Source organism: Mustela lutreola, chromosome 4 (genome assembly GCF_030435805.1).
Source record: "Mustela lutreola isolate mMusLut2 chromosome 4, mMusLut2.pri, whole genome shotgun sequence".
Lineage (NCBI taxonomy): Eukaryota > Metazoa > Chordata > Mammalia > Carnivora > Mustelidae > Mustela > Mustela lutreola.
In genome coordinates, this window is record NC_081293.1 from 50,027,195 (window position 1) to 50,044,735 (window position 17,541).

Genomic DNA, 17,541 nt, shown 5'->3' on the forward strand with positions numbered 1-17,541 from the left:
ACTGCTTTGTCCCCACTGCCTCCTAACGTCCGCTGTGAATGTCCAGAACCACTGGACTGAAATGACACTGCAAAGATGTCAATTCTTGGAGGCACACAGGGTCCCCTTCCTGCTCCCTTGCAGAGAAAGGCCAGCTCGTTCAGTCCGTTGGCTAGCTGCTCTTCCATATGGATCCACTAGATGTCCTCCTAGATCTACTTTGCATCTACATTTGCATTGAAATCCTGGGGAAAAATCCCTTTTCCGAGGCTTGGGATTTGGGAAGAGAGTGTTAGGTGGCTGTGTGAAAAAGAAAATCAGCAAACACCAAGGGTGAGAGGTCACTTTATGTGTCCAGGGAGTAGATTAAGAAATTTAGCTCTGGTTTAAATAAATACTGAAACTTTCAAAGTTGCTCTTTGAAACCTAACCTCGGGAGTTTTAAGTGGCACTCTGATATCTGAAATTAACCTTCTAACCTACATCAGCTCTAGCAAAAGAAACAGTCACGGGGAAATGGAAATAAAACACCAGCAGTTGTGAATATCTGTGATTCGCTAAAACAAAACAGGAGGATTAGGAAGCCAGAGACAGTTGAAGGGGACAAGGGGTAGTGTCTTCTAAGTCAGGAGAGCCACGACTTAATTTTGATAAAATTTTATTTTACAACTTGAGAGTGTAATTTTACACTCAGTGTCCACATCCTATGGAACAGCTACTCCTCAGACGTGTTTAGTTTGAAGAGTGCTTGTTCACGACTCATTTAATGGCCTGGAGGAGGGCTCTTCCTGGCTGGGAGGTACATCTGTCAAGCCTGATGAATCACACTCCACCAGAAGGGAGGTCAGATGGGCCTTACCTGTTAAGAGGGTGGGCCCGGAAGTGTATAGGTGAAGACATCTTGGGGGTGGGGGCTGTCGATGAAAATGGACTATTCCGGAAGTAGAGCAAGAGAGCCACCCTCCCAGTCGGTGGCAGCTTGGTCTAGACATTGTAATTCACAAAGGTTTGTCAACATGTGGGGCTCAATCATTTTTTAACTGTTTCTGTCTTGTCTTTGAGCCTCTCATTGGTCATTCTTCCTGTTTTTTCTTTTCTTTCTTTCTTTCTTTCTTTCTTTTTTTTTTTTTTTTTTTTTTGTGGTGGTGCTTGTTTGTCTTTTGAGATTTCTATTTTGTATTTGGTATGAGTGTGAAAATGATCACTGGGGAGGAATGACGAGTAATAGCATGTTTGCTTTTTTTATGCATATGCTGCTTTGGAATGTGACTGCTTATAATTAACATTTAATCTTCTTATAGCAAATGGTTTTTTGCTGCTTCGATTACCAGTTTCAGCCTGTTCCTGCATGCTAACAATATGAAATTTTAGAACAATGCATGGTCTCCAGAACAGCCAGCAATAACCGTTGCAAACAGTTCCTGAGAGGCCCTGGGTTGAAGTTGCGTTTCCTCCTGAAGCCCTTATCAAGTACGAGGTTTAAAATCAGCCATTATGATGGGCTTACCTCTGACAGAATCGTTTCAAAGTTATTCCGCCTCATCCTCCCTCCCCTTGTCCTTAAAGACGGTATATATAGAAGAACTCTCTTTCCCTATAAATGTGTCAGATTCTATTATTGTATATGAACCCAAAATGGCAGTATGGAAATGAAAACCAGGGACTGTTGCTAATGAGAAGCATAGCATTTCAGAGTTTGATGGGCTTCTCTTCTGCTACAGCATTTGATTAAATTTTTTTCAAAACGATTTATTTACAGTGAAACAAAAAAAATTATCTTTGTTTCCCACCTCTGTGTAAATAACAAATCAATATTTCCAGTAAAAGAACCAGACCCCAAATAAGCAAGTGGTCTACCAGTTGTCCATCGTATCTGGATGTGTGTAAAATAATTTTACTTTTGTGTCTTCAGCTGAAGACTTTTTCCTCTTTCTTGACTTGAATTCCTACCGTTTGGGGTGTCTGTGCCTTTATGCCATGCCTGCTGAAGTCTTGCAATTCAAATGCTATAGTGGAACTTTTCCTTTCTTTTGTTTTTTTCCTTCTCTCCTTTTTTTTTTTTTTTTTTTTTTTTTGGTAAAAGCTCAGCTCAGCTCAGGAATGATGTATACCACGCATGGAAGAGGGCTGGGGAGCATGATGGTGATTTGAACAACCAGTTCGCTAGGATGCTAAAAGAACATGTCACTAAAAATGGGAGCCAAGTTTACAGGAACGGACCTCTCATTCATCTCCCCCAGTGCCTGTTCTTCACAATCATAACATTACCCCTGCTTGACAAATATACTGTATGGCAAGTCATAAAGGTCTTAGAACAGGACTTGACCCATTTGAGAGATTTAAACCCCTCTTCCTGGTGACTGTAACATTCAAAGAGGGCAAAACCACAAGCCGTATTTTAAAGTAAGAGTGCAACCATTCTCCACAAAGAAAAAGAAAGAGGGGGAAAAAATGACTTTTAAAATGGAAGGTGTGGGCGCCAGGAGTAACACTTCTCCAGTTCAGGCTTACTCTTTGGTGATGACGCTTGGAATAAATAGAAGTTCTTCTACAATCCTGTGAGAGAAGCAGACTGGTTCATGCTAAGTGATGAGCAAACACGTTTGCCTGTTGTAGCATCCAAATGAGGCACAAAAAGCTCCTCGGACTGAAATATAAATTGGCTTGAAGGATAAGGGTGAAGTGTCCCAAGAACCGCTACGGTGACGTCCAGCAGGGTTTGAGGGGTCAGCACGCAAGCTGGATTCCCAGGCAGGCCAGAAGCTATGATATCAGCTTTAGAAGAGCTATTAATGCTACCCACAAATATAAGTAAGATATTTGACGTGGGACCTAATCTCTGACTTCATGTTTTATAATCTCTAATCTATTTCGGCCAGTATTTTCTATATAAGAAAAAATTATGATTAACTGAGAGCCCGATGGCTTTCTGAATGTTCAGTGGGTGGGGAGAGAAAAGCAGATGCGATTTTCCGATTCTCCCAGATTTAAGCAGAAAATACACCCATGAGTAGCTAAATGCATTCCAATAGACCAACATCTCATATGCTTTTGGTGATTTCTTATTTGTGAATTGCCTTTAATGTCAAATATGCAGCGTTAGCCTTGAGTAGCTGCATTTCTTATATGGACAGATTTGGATATTTGTTCTGTCAAGAGTAAATTTAAATTCCTGTAGGCATCATGTAAACTCACTCTGGGGAAGTTCAGCAGAGGCATCCTCAGATTCCATATTAACATGTAATCGTTTCACATCTAATTTGATGAAAGCTTGTCCTAGGCTCTGCCTAATGCCCAGAAATGGATGGAAATTAGAAAGCCTGCATATTAGATATTTTGCATCTCGCAAAAACCATTTATTGTACCCAATAAGCAATTAATTGATTGGCTGTGTGTAGATTTTGACCTCCTGTATTAATTGTACCAGGGGAAAAATGTTGGTTACATTTTTGCTGTCTCTAACGTGCTCTTCTTCTCATCCAAGAACCTGATTGTAATCAGCCATGCCCGCTTCCTGTAGTCACCCACTTTACTGAGGGGAGAAAAATAATACACAATAGCCTTGGGGGGGGACGGTAAAGGCGATTTATATTTTCGCTACTTTTTTTGATGTCCAACCAAACTGTTACCAGCAGTCACTCTGCATTTTTTTTTTTTTTTCTGGGTCAAGACTGTTAATGTGAACTAAGACCTGTGTTAAATCCCTTTCGCTCCCTTCTAGCTGCCTTGCTGTGTGTGATCTTGCCATTAACTACCGCTCTTCCTCTCCCCCATCCAACCACATGGTGATAGCCAAGATGTCCATCTACAAGAGAATGAGACGGGCATGTTGTTTTGATTGCGGACGTTCTGAGCGTGACTGCTCATGCATGTCAGGCCGTGTGCGTGCTAACATGGACACCCTTGAGAGAACCTTCCCACTTTCTTCTGTCTCTGTTAATGATTGCTCCACCAGTTTCCGTACCTGTAAGTTTGACCCCGACACACGGAGTTCCGTGTCTGTGCTGTCTGTGGTATCATCCCCGTCTTGTGTTGTGTGCCCTGTGGTTCTTGTGTGTCTGTCCAGCTGATGTTTTCTTCCCAGTGTGACCTTGTATGTGGTGATAGATAGGTCGTCCTCGCTGCCTGTGTCCCCACGTACCTGCCAGGGAAGGCCTCCCTTCCTGTTCTGTTAACTCGTTGCTCTTCTGGTAATTGTAAGGTTTTACAGGTGAGATAAACACGACACCAGGCGAGGTAGGCATAAGGCAAGATTTATTAAAGGCGCTCTCCGGGGAAGTTTCAGGAGAAGGGGAGCCAGGAAAATCACACCGGGAGGAGGTGGGCACCCTCTGGCGAGGTTCTGTGACTCTGGAAAGGGGAGTCGGGGAAGTCGCACTGGGAGGGGGTCGAGTGGGTCTTTTATCTGCGTTAAGACAGGGAATAGGTTCACAGCCATATAAGGTATGGTATTCGGGGATTGGAGGGTTGGGGGAGTCTTGATGTTCCAGTTTCTTGCATAGGTATCGGGTTACTTGTGACCTGGGCATACATCCTTATGGTGGGAGAGTCAAGGGTTAGGGAAGGGGGGCAGGCTGGAAGATGGCAGCCCGGCAGTCATTTCTATTGTTTCTCCTGCATTCCCGGAGCCGCCGACCCAACAGTAATGGCGTGTGCAGGACGGTGATATTAGAGTCTAGTGGTAGTCTCCCTCTTTAAATAAATATAAATGGAAATTAATGTGACAGCAAATCAAATACTGTATTAACACAAAGATGCGTGGAAATGCATATCTTAATATCTGGGTCAAAGCTATACATTGGCTTGGGTCGCAGGGAGGAAGGAGAGGGAACAAGTAGAGAGAACAAGCCAAGTCTACCATAAAATTGCTTTTAGTGAGCTTAGATTGTTTCCAAAATACAACTGGGTTAAGAGGAATGTGGATTTCTTTCTTCTTTTATTTTTTAAACTTTGTCTTTTTAACCTGTATCTCATTCCTCCAGTGCCAGATTGTGTCCTATGTTCTGGAAAAGCGTGTTCAAAATCTGTAAGCCTATATTGACTGGTGCAGTCCAGGGCTTTCCTCAGAAAGCCGATTAATTTGAAGGATCATTATTTCTCCCAAAAGAGAATTTTGCACTTAACTAAGGTCTCCTGTAGCAATTGTGAATTCAAATAACCAACAAAAACGATAAGCCACGAACTGCCACGATTTCCCTGAGTCTACTGCACAGGACGTTGAGGGCAGTCTTCTTGGTCACCCACAAGGTCAGGGATGGTAAAGAACCAGTCAAGGTCTGGCAGCTGGCAGCCAGCAACACTGACATGCAGCAGATTCCTGAGACCTTCCTCGTCCTTGTCCACAGCATGGACTTTGCGGTATTTTACTGATGGCTCCTGGGTGATGTTACAGAAAGCTCCAGCACACACACTGAGGGGCTGGGTTGTGGGTCCTCCTCTAAGGGCAGAAGAGGCCGTGTTTCCATGTGAAGACTTGGATGTCTTCAAGTGTGGGTCTCACCTTATTTTCGCATTTTCGGTAGCACGAGAGACAGAAGGCAATCCTTTTTTCTGGGCTTCACCCCTTCCTCTTGAAAGCACCTGGCACACTGGCTGGTGACCATATTGCCACCTGGTCTCTCTCCTTCTCAGTGCCCAGGGCTGGATGAACTAAACTTTCACCAGCAGGAGTTAATTCACTCTGGCAGCAAGGGAGTGGGGGAACGGGAAGAGCAATTCGCTCTTGCGCGTTTATTCCTGCAAAGAACTTGCTGATTGACCTGTGCTGGTGTGGAAGGTAGTGCCAGCATGGGGTGCCTGTGGGACAGTGACCCATAGAGGCTCCCAGGTTCATACCACTCTGGTGGAGTGGTATGCCAGGCCACGTGCTGGGGTTTGAACCTGCTGTTCAGGTCTGAGGCAAAATCTGTGCATCTAACTATTTTCAAGTCACTCGGAAAAGTTATATCTAGGACCAGAGAATTATCTTTTCTTCCTCAAAATTCACTGTCCTTCCAGAACAGTGCCAAGAAACAGGATTCATTTTTAAAAGAGGTTGTGTCGAGAGGGATTTTGGACTGGCCCAGGCACATTTGCCTAAAATTCTAGGAAGAAAGTTCCTTTCAAATCTTTGGTACTGATGCCCCAGTATAAACCTTTACCCTTTTATTCTCATTGTGAGAATTCTTGCTAGTTCCTTTGATGATGCAAGGTGAACTCGGTCGCCACCACACAAGGAATTTGTTTGTCTAAGATGTATGGCAAGACACTAGATTCAAGATGGGGGTGGTGGTGAGGAGAGCAGAGTGGTGAGCTATCGTGGCACAGATGGACCACCTCTTTGACTGATGGCCGTGAACGTAACCACCAGCCACCTGGATTACCCGTTTGCCTAAAGGCACAACTTCTTCTGTTATCACATAACCGTCTTGCTCTAAGACCTTGGCCAGGGATTCAGGGGAGAAAAGGAAGGAGCCATTCAGGCTATATGTGGTCATGTCTTGGCAAGAGCCACCCATACCAATCATAGTAACATGTGTGTCCCCTGTGTGAGGCCCGCGATACCCAGCGTGTGTAATTTCATTTCATCCAGGAGAAACCATAATTGGAGGGAATTCTCAACTCTGCAATTTAATCCAAGCATTGATGGAGGCCAAGAGAAGAAAAACTTAGGGTGGGATTGTCTCATCCTCTTGGAAATACCCTGTGTGTGAGACTGTTGTCCTTCCCTACTCTCCTGGATCGGCCCCACCATGGAAAACATGGAGCTTTGGGCTCTATGTGGAAGGCTTAACTGGTACTGACAGCTTGGGGATGGGGGGGGGGGTCGCCTCCTGTTTCTTCAGCCTCCCCGCCAACCTCACGCCATCAAACGAAAGCAGATTTACTCCACCCCTATGTGAGTCCTCTCACCTTTGACCATTAATAAGAAGTTAGAAAAAAAATCCATTCCGATTTGAGCCCCTTCGCGCACCCACGTAAGGCCTCCTTCTCCAATTAAAAAATGTCTATCCCTACGCAGAATTCCACTGGCAGAGCTCCAATAGCGATCCCTGGGCTCTCCTTGCTGGTGGTGGGGTTGGGTGGTGCCCATTTGACGGAGCTGGTTGACTCAAAGAGCAGTGGTGAGAGTGGGCTTTTCATTAAATATGAGCAGATGTGAAATGTAGAGGGTTTGACAATTAGAAATGGCAGGAGAAGGGCCCTTGAATCAAAGTGAGGTCAGATGGGTGGGTCAGATTACTTCTCTAACATTCTTTAGTTGTTCTGAAAATCATTTTGAATTAGTGTCAGCAGAGCCATGATGGGTTTTGCCCTTTGTCTTTTATGCTAGGGCCGTATTGTTTCCCAAGACACTCATTAAAGGTCATTATATCATTATAGAGCTTGCTTTGGTCGCTGTTTCCCAGTTGAGCCAGTGTGCTTTGGAGACTGCCTAATTCATTTCTCTCTTGCCTTTAGTCTCCTTCCTTGCTTTTTTTTTTTTTTTTTTTTTTCTCATAAGGGGAAAGATTTCCGTTTCCAAGGGACATTAAATTGAAACACAAAGTCCCATTATGTGTTTTCTGAAGTGGGAAGAAAAGTAGCCCGTTCCCAGAGGAGTAGTAATATATTAAAAGTGTTCACACAGTTTTAAAGATCTGCCTTCTAGCAGCAGGGCCCGCCTGCTCAGGGCACCTCTCCTCGGAGGTGTGACCCATTACCGAAGATGGGTCGGGCCAAGTCACGTTCTGTTCTGACAGTGGTCTTCTTTTGGACTCAAGAGTCGTAAGGCCAGAGTGTACAAGCAGAAAGCTCTTCAGGGAAGAAGGACCCCTTCACAGAAGACCTAAAAAAAAAAAAAAAAAGAAAGAAAGAAAGAAAGAGTGTCAGAAAAGTAAAGCCCATAGTGACCAGTAAGGATTCATCAAAGACTATGTTTTTGGCAAGACTGAATCATTCCATACGGTAGAGGCTGGAGTTTGTGCACACGGCTTCATTTTCCCATCATCCTGGTTTTGTTTCTACTCCAGACAATCCTGGGCGGGAGTACCGGCTCTTCGAAAAGACACCAAGATGATATGGGCCCAGACGTTTTATGAGTAGCCACGTTCTAGGACCATATTTTTTTAAAAAACAATGTTAGGCCACATCCACACGTAAATAATACAGATGTAGGTTCTAATCAGTTCCATTTTGCCTCCAGAGAATTTTATAGAATTGTGCTTCTTCTCTGTCCAGAATTTTTTTTGTGCTGTTTCTGTCTTGCCTGATATCTGATCACTCAGTCTAATAGAAAGGGACAGTGAAAGTTTGAAGCAGTGACAACATAGGACCCTATTGATTCAGGCCTGCCAAGACCTGTGTGACATGACGCTGGCCGCAAACTGTTAGCAGCCCCGGCATGAACAAATTAATCATTTTCTGGAAGAGAAACAGATCTTTAGACTCACCCTTGGAAATAGTTTTAGCTTAAGTACACGTGCGATCACTCACACCAACCTTTCAATTTACTAATAGTTTAAACCTGCACAATTACACACACCCTATTACAAACTACTGTGGCTAATTTTAAATGGCGCGTGACTTTTATTTCGGGTATAAATCTAATACAAGGAGGCATTCAACTCTGATGGTTGAGTTGAGAGGAGCAGTCCGATACCATTAGGTTGAAGGGACCCATACCGAAATCAGTTTCGTGTAATCTTGAGTCTTGTCAGATAATAAACAAAAATCAGCTTATCCCAAGTAGCCTCTGGTTTGTATGGGCAGAGAATTAACATTGTCAATAGAACTAAAGTCACTCGAGTGAACTAATGGCATTTTGAAGTACATAAAATCAGATACAAGGGCGAGGGGTGGAAATAGCTCTAGGAAAATGTCTATGGCAGGACACACCCTATACTGACAGCCTCCACTGCCTGTTCAAGAGGGATTTGAGTTAATAAGCTGTATTTAAACATCAACAGCCTATCATTATCTGATTCCTCTTATGTGTAGTTTTGGGTGACTTCCTCAGGTCCCCCACCCACCCCCCCGCCCAGCATTGTATTTGTTTACTTTACTTCTGGGCCCTGAAACCAAAGACTCTTCCCACCACGAACATAGTGATAGAAAGATAGAAAAAGGAGAACCAAAGGAAACTCCACTGAAATCGCTGTAATCATAGTTTCCCATGCATTTGGTAAACCCATTCATTTATTCTGGGTCTGCAGTTTTTCCTATTTTTCTTGCACATGCTGGTTATGACGTGTCTCTCTGTCTCTTCCACTCCTTCTCTCCTTTCCTCCTTCCACAACAGCAAATACTCAAAGAGCCTTCAGGTTCCACTCCGGCTCTTCACGAGCCCTGGCCGGCCTTCGCACCTCATGGCAGGACCTGAAAACAGGACGTCGAATAGGGCCAGACAGCCATGTCATCGTTCTGAGACGGACCTGGGAGGGCATCTTGGGGCAATTTTGTTGGTAGCAGGCAGGGTTACAGAAGCCAGTGCCTCTCACCCGATTCTGTGGGAGGCACATTTAGCAAGGGTTGACTGGAAAGATGACTTCCATGTGCTCAGACAGTGGTTAGTCGTTAAATCAGCATTGTAAGGCCAAAATCACATGTGGCAAAATCACCTTCAAAAAGAATCCCCTTGAAATGCCCATCTCCAAAGGTTTTCTCTCATAATCAATAGTTGCTTTCTTCAGCTGAGGTGATGTAGCTGACTTATACTTGGGGACCTCGTTGTGTTCCATTCTCCTTCCTCCCCCTGGCAAAAAAGTATTTTTGAATTCTTTATGGTAAATATGCTATATGAAGATCCATCTCATTTAGATGAAGAGGCACCACCTGGGTGAAAGGCAGCCAACTTTTCAAAAGAAATCCCTTGAAACAGAGGAGACAAGAAGTAGAAAGGTCAGAAGAAGGAAAGACGGAAGGGTCCCTCGCGTGTGCTTCTGTCACGTGGACACCTCCCTTCCCAGGAGTACGACACTTTAATATGTGACTCGGCTCTTCAAGGACAAACCAGAAAAGACGTCAGATTGCCACAAGTAGGCTGAGCCGAGGTCCTTCTACAAGGTGACATGGAAATTATGTTTGCATTTTTACTCTGGACCGAGGCTGGTTGTCACGATACCCAGCCTGACAGCTCCTACCACTGGGCAGCAGATTCCCCATCTTACCTCCATGGTGGAGGACGGATGTGGCCAGTTAGCTCTCCATCTCCCCCCTTCCTCTGCTATCTCCGGCGACAGATGCCAGGGCCAGTCCGCCTTTCACTTGAGCTCTCTTGTCAAGGCGCTGCCTTGAGCCCAAATCCTGACCTTTACCATATGAAATAAAGTACTGATGAACAAGCAGAGGTTTGAATTAGAGCAGGCTCGGAGCAAATGTCAAGTCCATCTCTGCCTCCCTCCTCCACCTGCACCAGGAGCCTGGATTAGACCCAGTCTGGAGTTTGCAGTGCCTTAGGCTTTATGGGTCTGGGGAGACATAACTTATTAACAAAGAGTTATTAAATTTTTATCAATTTTACAACACAATGTAAATGCCTCCTATGAATCTACATTGTATTCATTATCATTTAAAACGTTAATTAAGTCAAAGTTGCATTTAATTTCTCTCTAAATGGGCCTCTGGGAAGAGGCTTTTAGAAACATCTGTGGGAGCGTGCGGCTTGTGGAGACGGAATCCCCCAGCCGGTGTTCAGGGTAGCCCCCCGAGTTGATTGCCTCCACGTGTCTGTGGTTAATTTGTTGTGATGTGATTGGGCATCATCTCAAATTAGTATCAGACCAATAATGGTGTAAAGTCCCTCGCGAGAGTCTTGTGGGGCGAGGCAGCATGTGCTCCCCCGCGTCCTGCCTTCAAGTCCCATCCAGATGGAAATGAGCGCGTGATGCGCAGGTCCCCCCGGTTTTGTTCATGCGGGGGGATTCTCCCTCCTCGGATGGTGCCCCTCGCTTCCCTCAGATGCTTCCTTCATCTGAGATGGGCGTCGACAAATTCAGGACAGTTGCCCTCAAGCTCAGAGGAGGGAGCTTCGAGTTCGGGATCTTTGACTCTTATGTAAGCCCAGAAGCGAGGAGCCTCATGGGAGCTTTTTTCAGAAGGGACTGGATGTGGAACTTATGAAAAGATCAGAGGCAGAGGTGAGGAGGGAAGGGTGAGGCTCGCTAAGATTTGCCAAGAAATCCCTTTCCCTTTTTGCGGAGCGGTTGGTGTTTTTGTCTTGTCTGAGTAAAGGGCCCATTCTCCAGGCAGGTCTGCTGTTACACCGGCCCTCCGTCACGCAGACCCCGAGGCTGCTTAACGTGGTGGTTTTAGGTGGTCAGTGCTTAACTTTGATTCCCATGCAGACTGGCCTTAGGGTAGTGTCTGCTCTTACTGTGCGCTCGAGGCATTCTGCCAACACAGCAAGCGGGGGTGTGTGCTCGCGCCTGTATACGTGGGTATATGTCAAATTTAACACATAGCATTTTCTGCATTGCAGACACGATGTCCTTTACAAATACAAATGTAATCCTCATTTTGAGTAGGAACAGTTCCTTGCGGTCGAGGCAGCTGTAAAGGGTGGCACCTGTAAACTGCCATTTATAGATGAGACAACTAAGGTACGAAGAGGGTTTGATAACTTGCCTGGGGTCCTGCCTGAGTCGGCAGCTGGGGCTGGGATTCCAGAACACGCTGGGTAGTGCCATGGGCTATGGAGCTAGTTGAGTTACTCAGATCCTTGCAAGGTGGAACCGCTTGGTCACTCCCCCTGTTTGACTGGAGCCTAAGACCTGTTTGCAGGGAGGGGAGCCCTGAAGGGGTTTTGTTCTTCATCTGTAGTATGATAGAATGCATTCGAGGTGTTTGATCAGGAAAGGGACCAGAGACGCTTTGTTTTAAGAGGTCTTCTGGGGCAGCAGTGGAAGAAGGGGCCGGCCTGGTGAGGCCGCTGGGAGACGCCCCCCTTCTGTAGGAAGACCTGCAGAGGAGAGGCTGTGGTAGGAGGAGGCCGAGGGAGCTGCTCTGAGAAGTCGGGGGAAAGAAGGCGTGAGCTACAGCCGCCAGGACTCTGCCGCGGAAGCACATTACCCACATGCAGATCCGAGAATTTCAAATCTTTTTATTTTTATTTTTATTATTTATTTATTTATGTATTTGACAGACAGAGATCACAATTAGGTAGAGAGAGAGAGAGAGAGAGAGAGAGAGAGAAGTAGGCTCCCTGCAGAGCAGAAAGCCCGATGTGGGGCTCGATCCCAGGACCCTGGGATCATGCCCCGAGCGGAAGGCAGAGGCTTTAACGCACTGAGCCACCCAGATGCCCCTCAAATCTTTTTAAAGAAAGTTTTAATTAACGGCTCTGTAGCAGTTGAGTTGCATTAGTTCAATTTCTTGGGCTTAATTCTCCCCAGCTGACCCAGCCGCCGTTGTCATTCCTGTTTGTGCTCGGTGGGGTTTTCTTCCATTGGAGGGAAAGTTAAAGCCTCCGCCGGGACTGCAGACCTACCAGGCTGCTTCCATTATTCCCAGTCTTGGGGTCTCCTCCATCTGTTTTCTTTTTCTAACCCCCATTTCTTCTTTCTCCCTCTCCATCCTCCCCATTTCCAATAAGATTCACGTCTTGAGTGTGTTGACGGGGACAGAGGCAGGCAGGTCCCAGCTGGGGCCATGAATGCTGTTGGCCCAGGCTGGGTTGCAGAAACTCGTGGGCACCACGAGCGGGGACAGCGGACCAGCCCCGAGGTTCTTGGCTCAAGCTGCATGTGGTAGCTTCAGCTCTCTCATGAAAATTAGTTTTCAAATCCCCGTGTCTGGCAAGGACACCTTTCTCCTCCTGTCTTTGTCAGGGAGATGGCATGTCTCCTTACCTCAATGGAGGAAAAAAATAATGAAGTACTTCACATCCCATTCACTGAAAACCCACTGTAGTTTCCAACCACTTATCCTACTCCAGTGGAAATACAAAACACATTTCTGTGAAGCGCTGCCACACAAAGGCTGAGGGAGTCACGTGGCACGTCTAAGTACCACGGCAACATTTTTTCTTCCTTTTTATTTCTCTGTGCACCAGACTGTGGTGTTCATTGTGACTGTACATTGGCCGTCTGTGGCTGTAGGATTTGTACACACCATGGACCCCAAAGGGTCGTTAAAATGGCATAGAAGAGCTCTAGTGTCCTGGGCTCCCGGACAGTGCCGGGGCACGTGTGCCGAGAATGCCAACTTCTGGAAGTGGAATGAGGCGGGATGTGCCCACCCACTTGGCTGTGTCGTTTCTCCTCTCTCGGGGGCTTTCTCCTGAACCAGTATGTCGAATTTCATAGATAATCAGGGAATCTTCCGTCCCCACATTTCCTTATAAGGGTTCTGCTTCCCCAGCCAGCCATTTGCCCAAGAGGAAACTATTTGTGCAGAAACAAGCCCGCCATTGTGCTACCCGCCCATTTAAAATCCCAGAGACTTTTAAAGACACCTTTAAAGATACCTTGTAAGTAGCTAGACGGTACCCAGTTTGGAGGGAGATTCTAGACATGCTATTCTAGATAAGCTATTCTAGACATAGCTTCTGGGGAGACCTTCTTCTGAAGCCCAGCTCAGACAAACTGGGGGAAGAGTCTGGAGACTCCAAGGCAATTCTTCTCAGGATCCTCTCACCAGATCACCCACAGAAGGCGCTGTCCTCCTGCAAACAAGGGTAATGGCAACAGAGAAACTCCCTTGACTTCTCCCTTGACCAAGTACTACCAAGTTTTCCTAGAGAATGCCCTGTGCAAACTCAAAGTGGAAGCTTCTGGAGCAGATCTACATTAGGGCTGGTCCGTTGCACTGAGAGACTTTGAAGTGAAGTGAGAAAGACTGCTTCCTGTAGTTGGAGCCACACAAGGTGCACCTGCATAGGAGGTGCATAGGAGGGCATCTGTAGACCAGAGTGTGGGCCCTCTTTGGGGAGTGCAGCTGACTGCTTGCATTAGAGGGATCTTCACTTTGGCCAATGGCAGCTTTCCGGGCTGGCGCCTGTTGGATTGCACTCAGTCAAGGAAGGACACAGGGGCTGCCTTCCTTCCCTCCAAGGTCAGAAATCCAGCATGCTGGCATCCTTGGCTGGGCTTCGTGTGTTGGCGAGAATACCCGAGTAGGCAATGGGCTGAAGGATTCCAGTTCAGTAAATATTTGATGAGTGAAAGAATGAATAAATGAAGGGATTCTCAACCCATCAGTTGAAAGAATAGATGGTGTGCCAGAAACAGGACTGCCCAGATCTGTGAAGTTTCCTAAAACTCTCAGGACAACTTCTAGCAATGTGTACACACACACACACACACACACATGCACATATATATGTATATAGGTATCATATATATACATATATATGATACAAGAAGAATAATGGAAAATGTAGCAAGAAAATCTAAGGCATAACTGTGGCTCTTGAAAATTATCAACTAGCAGGTACAATCCATATTCTTTGTGAAAGTTAAATATTGGGAAAGAAGATCTAGAAGCAATTAAATCTGATCCAGACTTTAAAAGATCTAGACAGAATTAAACTACCATAGGCAAAATCCTACCCAAGTATCAGATGAGGAGAGAGAGGGTTACAACCGCATGAAGGATAGATACATGTGTATGTAGGGCATTTGTCCTAGAAAACCAAGGACTTGTGACATTTGCCTTTAATAAGCCTGCTCGTTTTCCTGTGAGTGAGGACAGCACAAAAATACTAGGGCTTCAGGTAGGGCCAGTACGAGGAGAGGTCCCGGCGTGGAGAGAGCTGTGACCATTTGTGCATGGCCACGTCAGCTCGCCCAGCTGTGGAGAAAGACTGCAGGCCACGCATGACTATGGGCATCACTGACTCTGACTTCAGGTAGGCAGGTAGAATCCAAGAGCACTCAGGCGGTAATTCTTCCCACCTCCAGGTATCCACAGGCTGAGTGTGTCTCATGGCAATTTCTTACTAAGTGTCCTCATTCTGTTTATTCTGCTAGAGACCAGGAGGGGACAGAGAGCTTTCCAGATTGCTCACAGAGCTCTCAGGATGCACCAAACATTCATGCTCTTAGCTTTGAGGGGTTTTGAATTGCTCTCTTCGTTTTGTCAAGTTGGATCTGGTCATGTCTTCAGTGCAGATGAGCAAATTTCCACACACGGCCTGTAACAAGTCCAACTCGGAGAACACACCCAGCAAGGATGCCTTCAAAGCCAAAGCCCTAAACAGGTGTTACTGGAAAAGGAGGTTTAATGACCTGCAGGGAAGAAAGACCCTGTGAAAAAGACCGAACGAAACTTGCGAGGCATGCGGACAGGGTAGAGAAAGGAGCTCAGGTCATGTGGTCTGGAGGTCTTGAGAGATGGATGTGACCTCTGCAAGGGACTAGTTGCTGGAAGTGCCAGTTCTTCACAGATTTCTTCAGTGACGATGAAGCCGACTATCAAAAGGCAGACATCTCCTGTCTGTTCTCAGTTATCTAGTTGGGGATTCCCAAGCCATTCATCTCACTGTGCAGTGAGCTAAGTGATTCTCCTTGGCAATTAAAGCCTGAAATTCTAGGGAACCTCAAAGTCGGGAAAGGGAGGGAAGCAGGAGGATTTGTATGTTTTCTGGGGACTTTGGAAATCATTCCTGGAGCAGTCATGTTTTGATATGTTCACCAAATGGATCCTCAGGGCGTGCCAATTGCTATAATAAGACTAATGACTTGCACATGTAGGAGTCTTTATTATTCTCCTCTCATCTAAGCAAACAATAACTCTTACTACTGTGGGACTTTTGGTCGGGTTTCTGGACTTTTCTATCCCTTAGTTTCCCCATCTGTAAAATGGAGGTAATAAGGGGACCTATCCCATAGAGCATCTTTGACTTTGATCTCATCATCCCTCATCTTCTTGAAACTGCCTTCTGACTTTTCCATCCCTACCATGGACCTGGACAGTGCATTCTTGGAAGATGGAAGGAATGCTGGAAAGCAAACAAGAGGGGAACAGATGGTGGGGAGAGATGACATTTATTTCCTTTCAAATTCTATCGGAATTTCTTTTCTTGATGATGATCTTGATCTCAACCCATCTTTGAGGTCTGGTTGGTGTTGAGACATCACCTCATCACCTTTCCTAAATTGCTTTATAAATAGTCGGGCTCTGCTTCTTGTTGATTTTTTCATTAGTGAGATTAGTATGAGAATTGGGGCCAAATGGGGCCCAAATCCTTTACCCATGCTCTGCCTTCCTCCTAAACTCTGGAATGTTATCAGCATGGTAGTTTTGCTTGAGATCAAATCAGGGCACCATAGGAACTGTCGTTTTTCATTTGCTGGGCCCCTTTGATCCCATGTGGGGTTTATTTGTTTCAAGTGAAAAATACGGCTCCTATTGCATACATCTATCCTGCAGAGTACTTTTTTATTTTTTTATTTTATTTTATTTTATTTTATTTTTTTTGTTAGAGATCAAATCAGAGTTGTAAGTTGTGTGGTCATTAGTTATCACCACCAGATTTCACAGCCTACACTCTGTCTGTTCTTACAAAATCACTGGTCTTCGCTGCTACGTAATGATCACTGGCAAGGAAGCTACATACAATATGCCTTTTGTGGGTGCTTGGGTGTTAATTTATATCACAGTTTCCTTTGCAGATATAATCAGAGTCACCTATCACATTCCTGTTTCTTCCTTTTATTGTGTTCCTTTGCTATCGCGTTTGTGTGATCTTTTTCTGAAAAATGACAGGTAGTGTTTCTCTGCTCACTGTATCAGTGACTTATACCCTCCATGACTTCTCTATTGCCATTTAAAAAATATAGCGTTTTATAGATGTAATCTTAGTTATTTATAACTCAGGTTTTGTTATATGAGAAAATTTCCTAAATGACATCCGGGTTTAGGTCCATTTTTTAAAGGAAGGAAAAAAAAAATTCACAGAAAAAATATTTTCCTCTAAATTGTAAATGAAGGAAAAACTCTCAGTAAGATTATAATGCATTTTCCCGATTTCTTAGTACATCCAAATGCGTGAACATTATTTTTATGTAAGTGATCAAGTTGTGTTGTTTAATAACACGTTGTTAGAGGAAAAAGAGCTATCCCTTTCGATTTATTTGGATATTTATTGGGTGACTTACAGTGCTTTACATATTAGAATTGGTTTGTCAACAATTAACATTCTAGGTTTTTATATAACCCATACTTCAGGTAATAGAGGATTATTAAACTGCAACCAGTGTGTTAGAAATGTTAGAAATCTGCCGACTGGTAATAAAATTCTTATGTATAACAGCAGCTGAAAAATACTGCTGTATTTTATGCATAGATTACAAGATAGATGGCGGCCAGCAAACCACAGCGGGGTTTGAAAGGCCAGTAGACCAGCAGGTGGCGCTGCTTTTCTAGAAATGAAACCTTTTACCTGTATGTAGTTTGGGTAGCCCCCCCCCCCCATACACACTTCTTTTACTTTTCCAGATATTCCTTTATTTCTCCAGAATGAATTTCTAAAAATTTGTGTGTTTGCTTATTGAGGAGATATACCTCCACTAAGACAACACCTCCCCATTGCTAAGATCTTTTTAAATTCAACTAGCATGATTTAATACTCATTTGGAACAAATCCTAGTTCAATAAATGTTA

General features: G+C 44.9%; 1 protein-coding gene across 16 annotated transcripts in view; it reads left to right on the forward strand.

Moving 5' to 3' along the window:
- Nucleotides 1-17,541, forward strand: part of KCNMA1 (potassium calcium-activated channel subfamily M alpha 1) — a 730,798-nt gene that overhangs the window by 601,024 nt on the left and 112,233 nt on the right. For 2 of the 16 annotated variants that reach the window (XM_059169812.1, XM_059169811.1), the window contains exon 19: nucleotides 3,772-3,945. The exons of the other annotated variants lie outside the window; for them this stretch is intronic. In XM_059169812.1, the coding sequence (XP_059025795.1) occupies nucleotides 3,772-3,945 (174 nt within the window). The remainder of the gene's footprint in view (nucleotides 1-3,771; nucleotides 3,946-17,541) is intronic. 16 annotated transcript variants of the gene reach the window in all.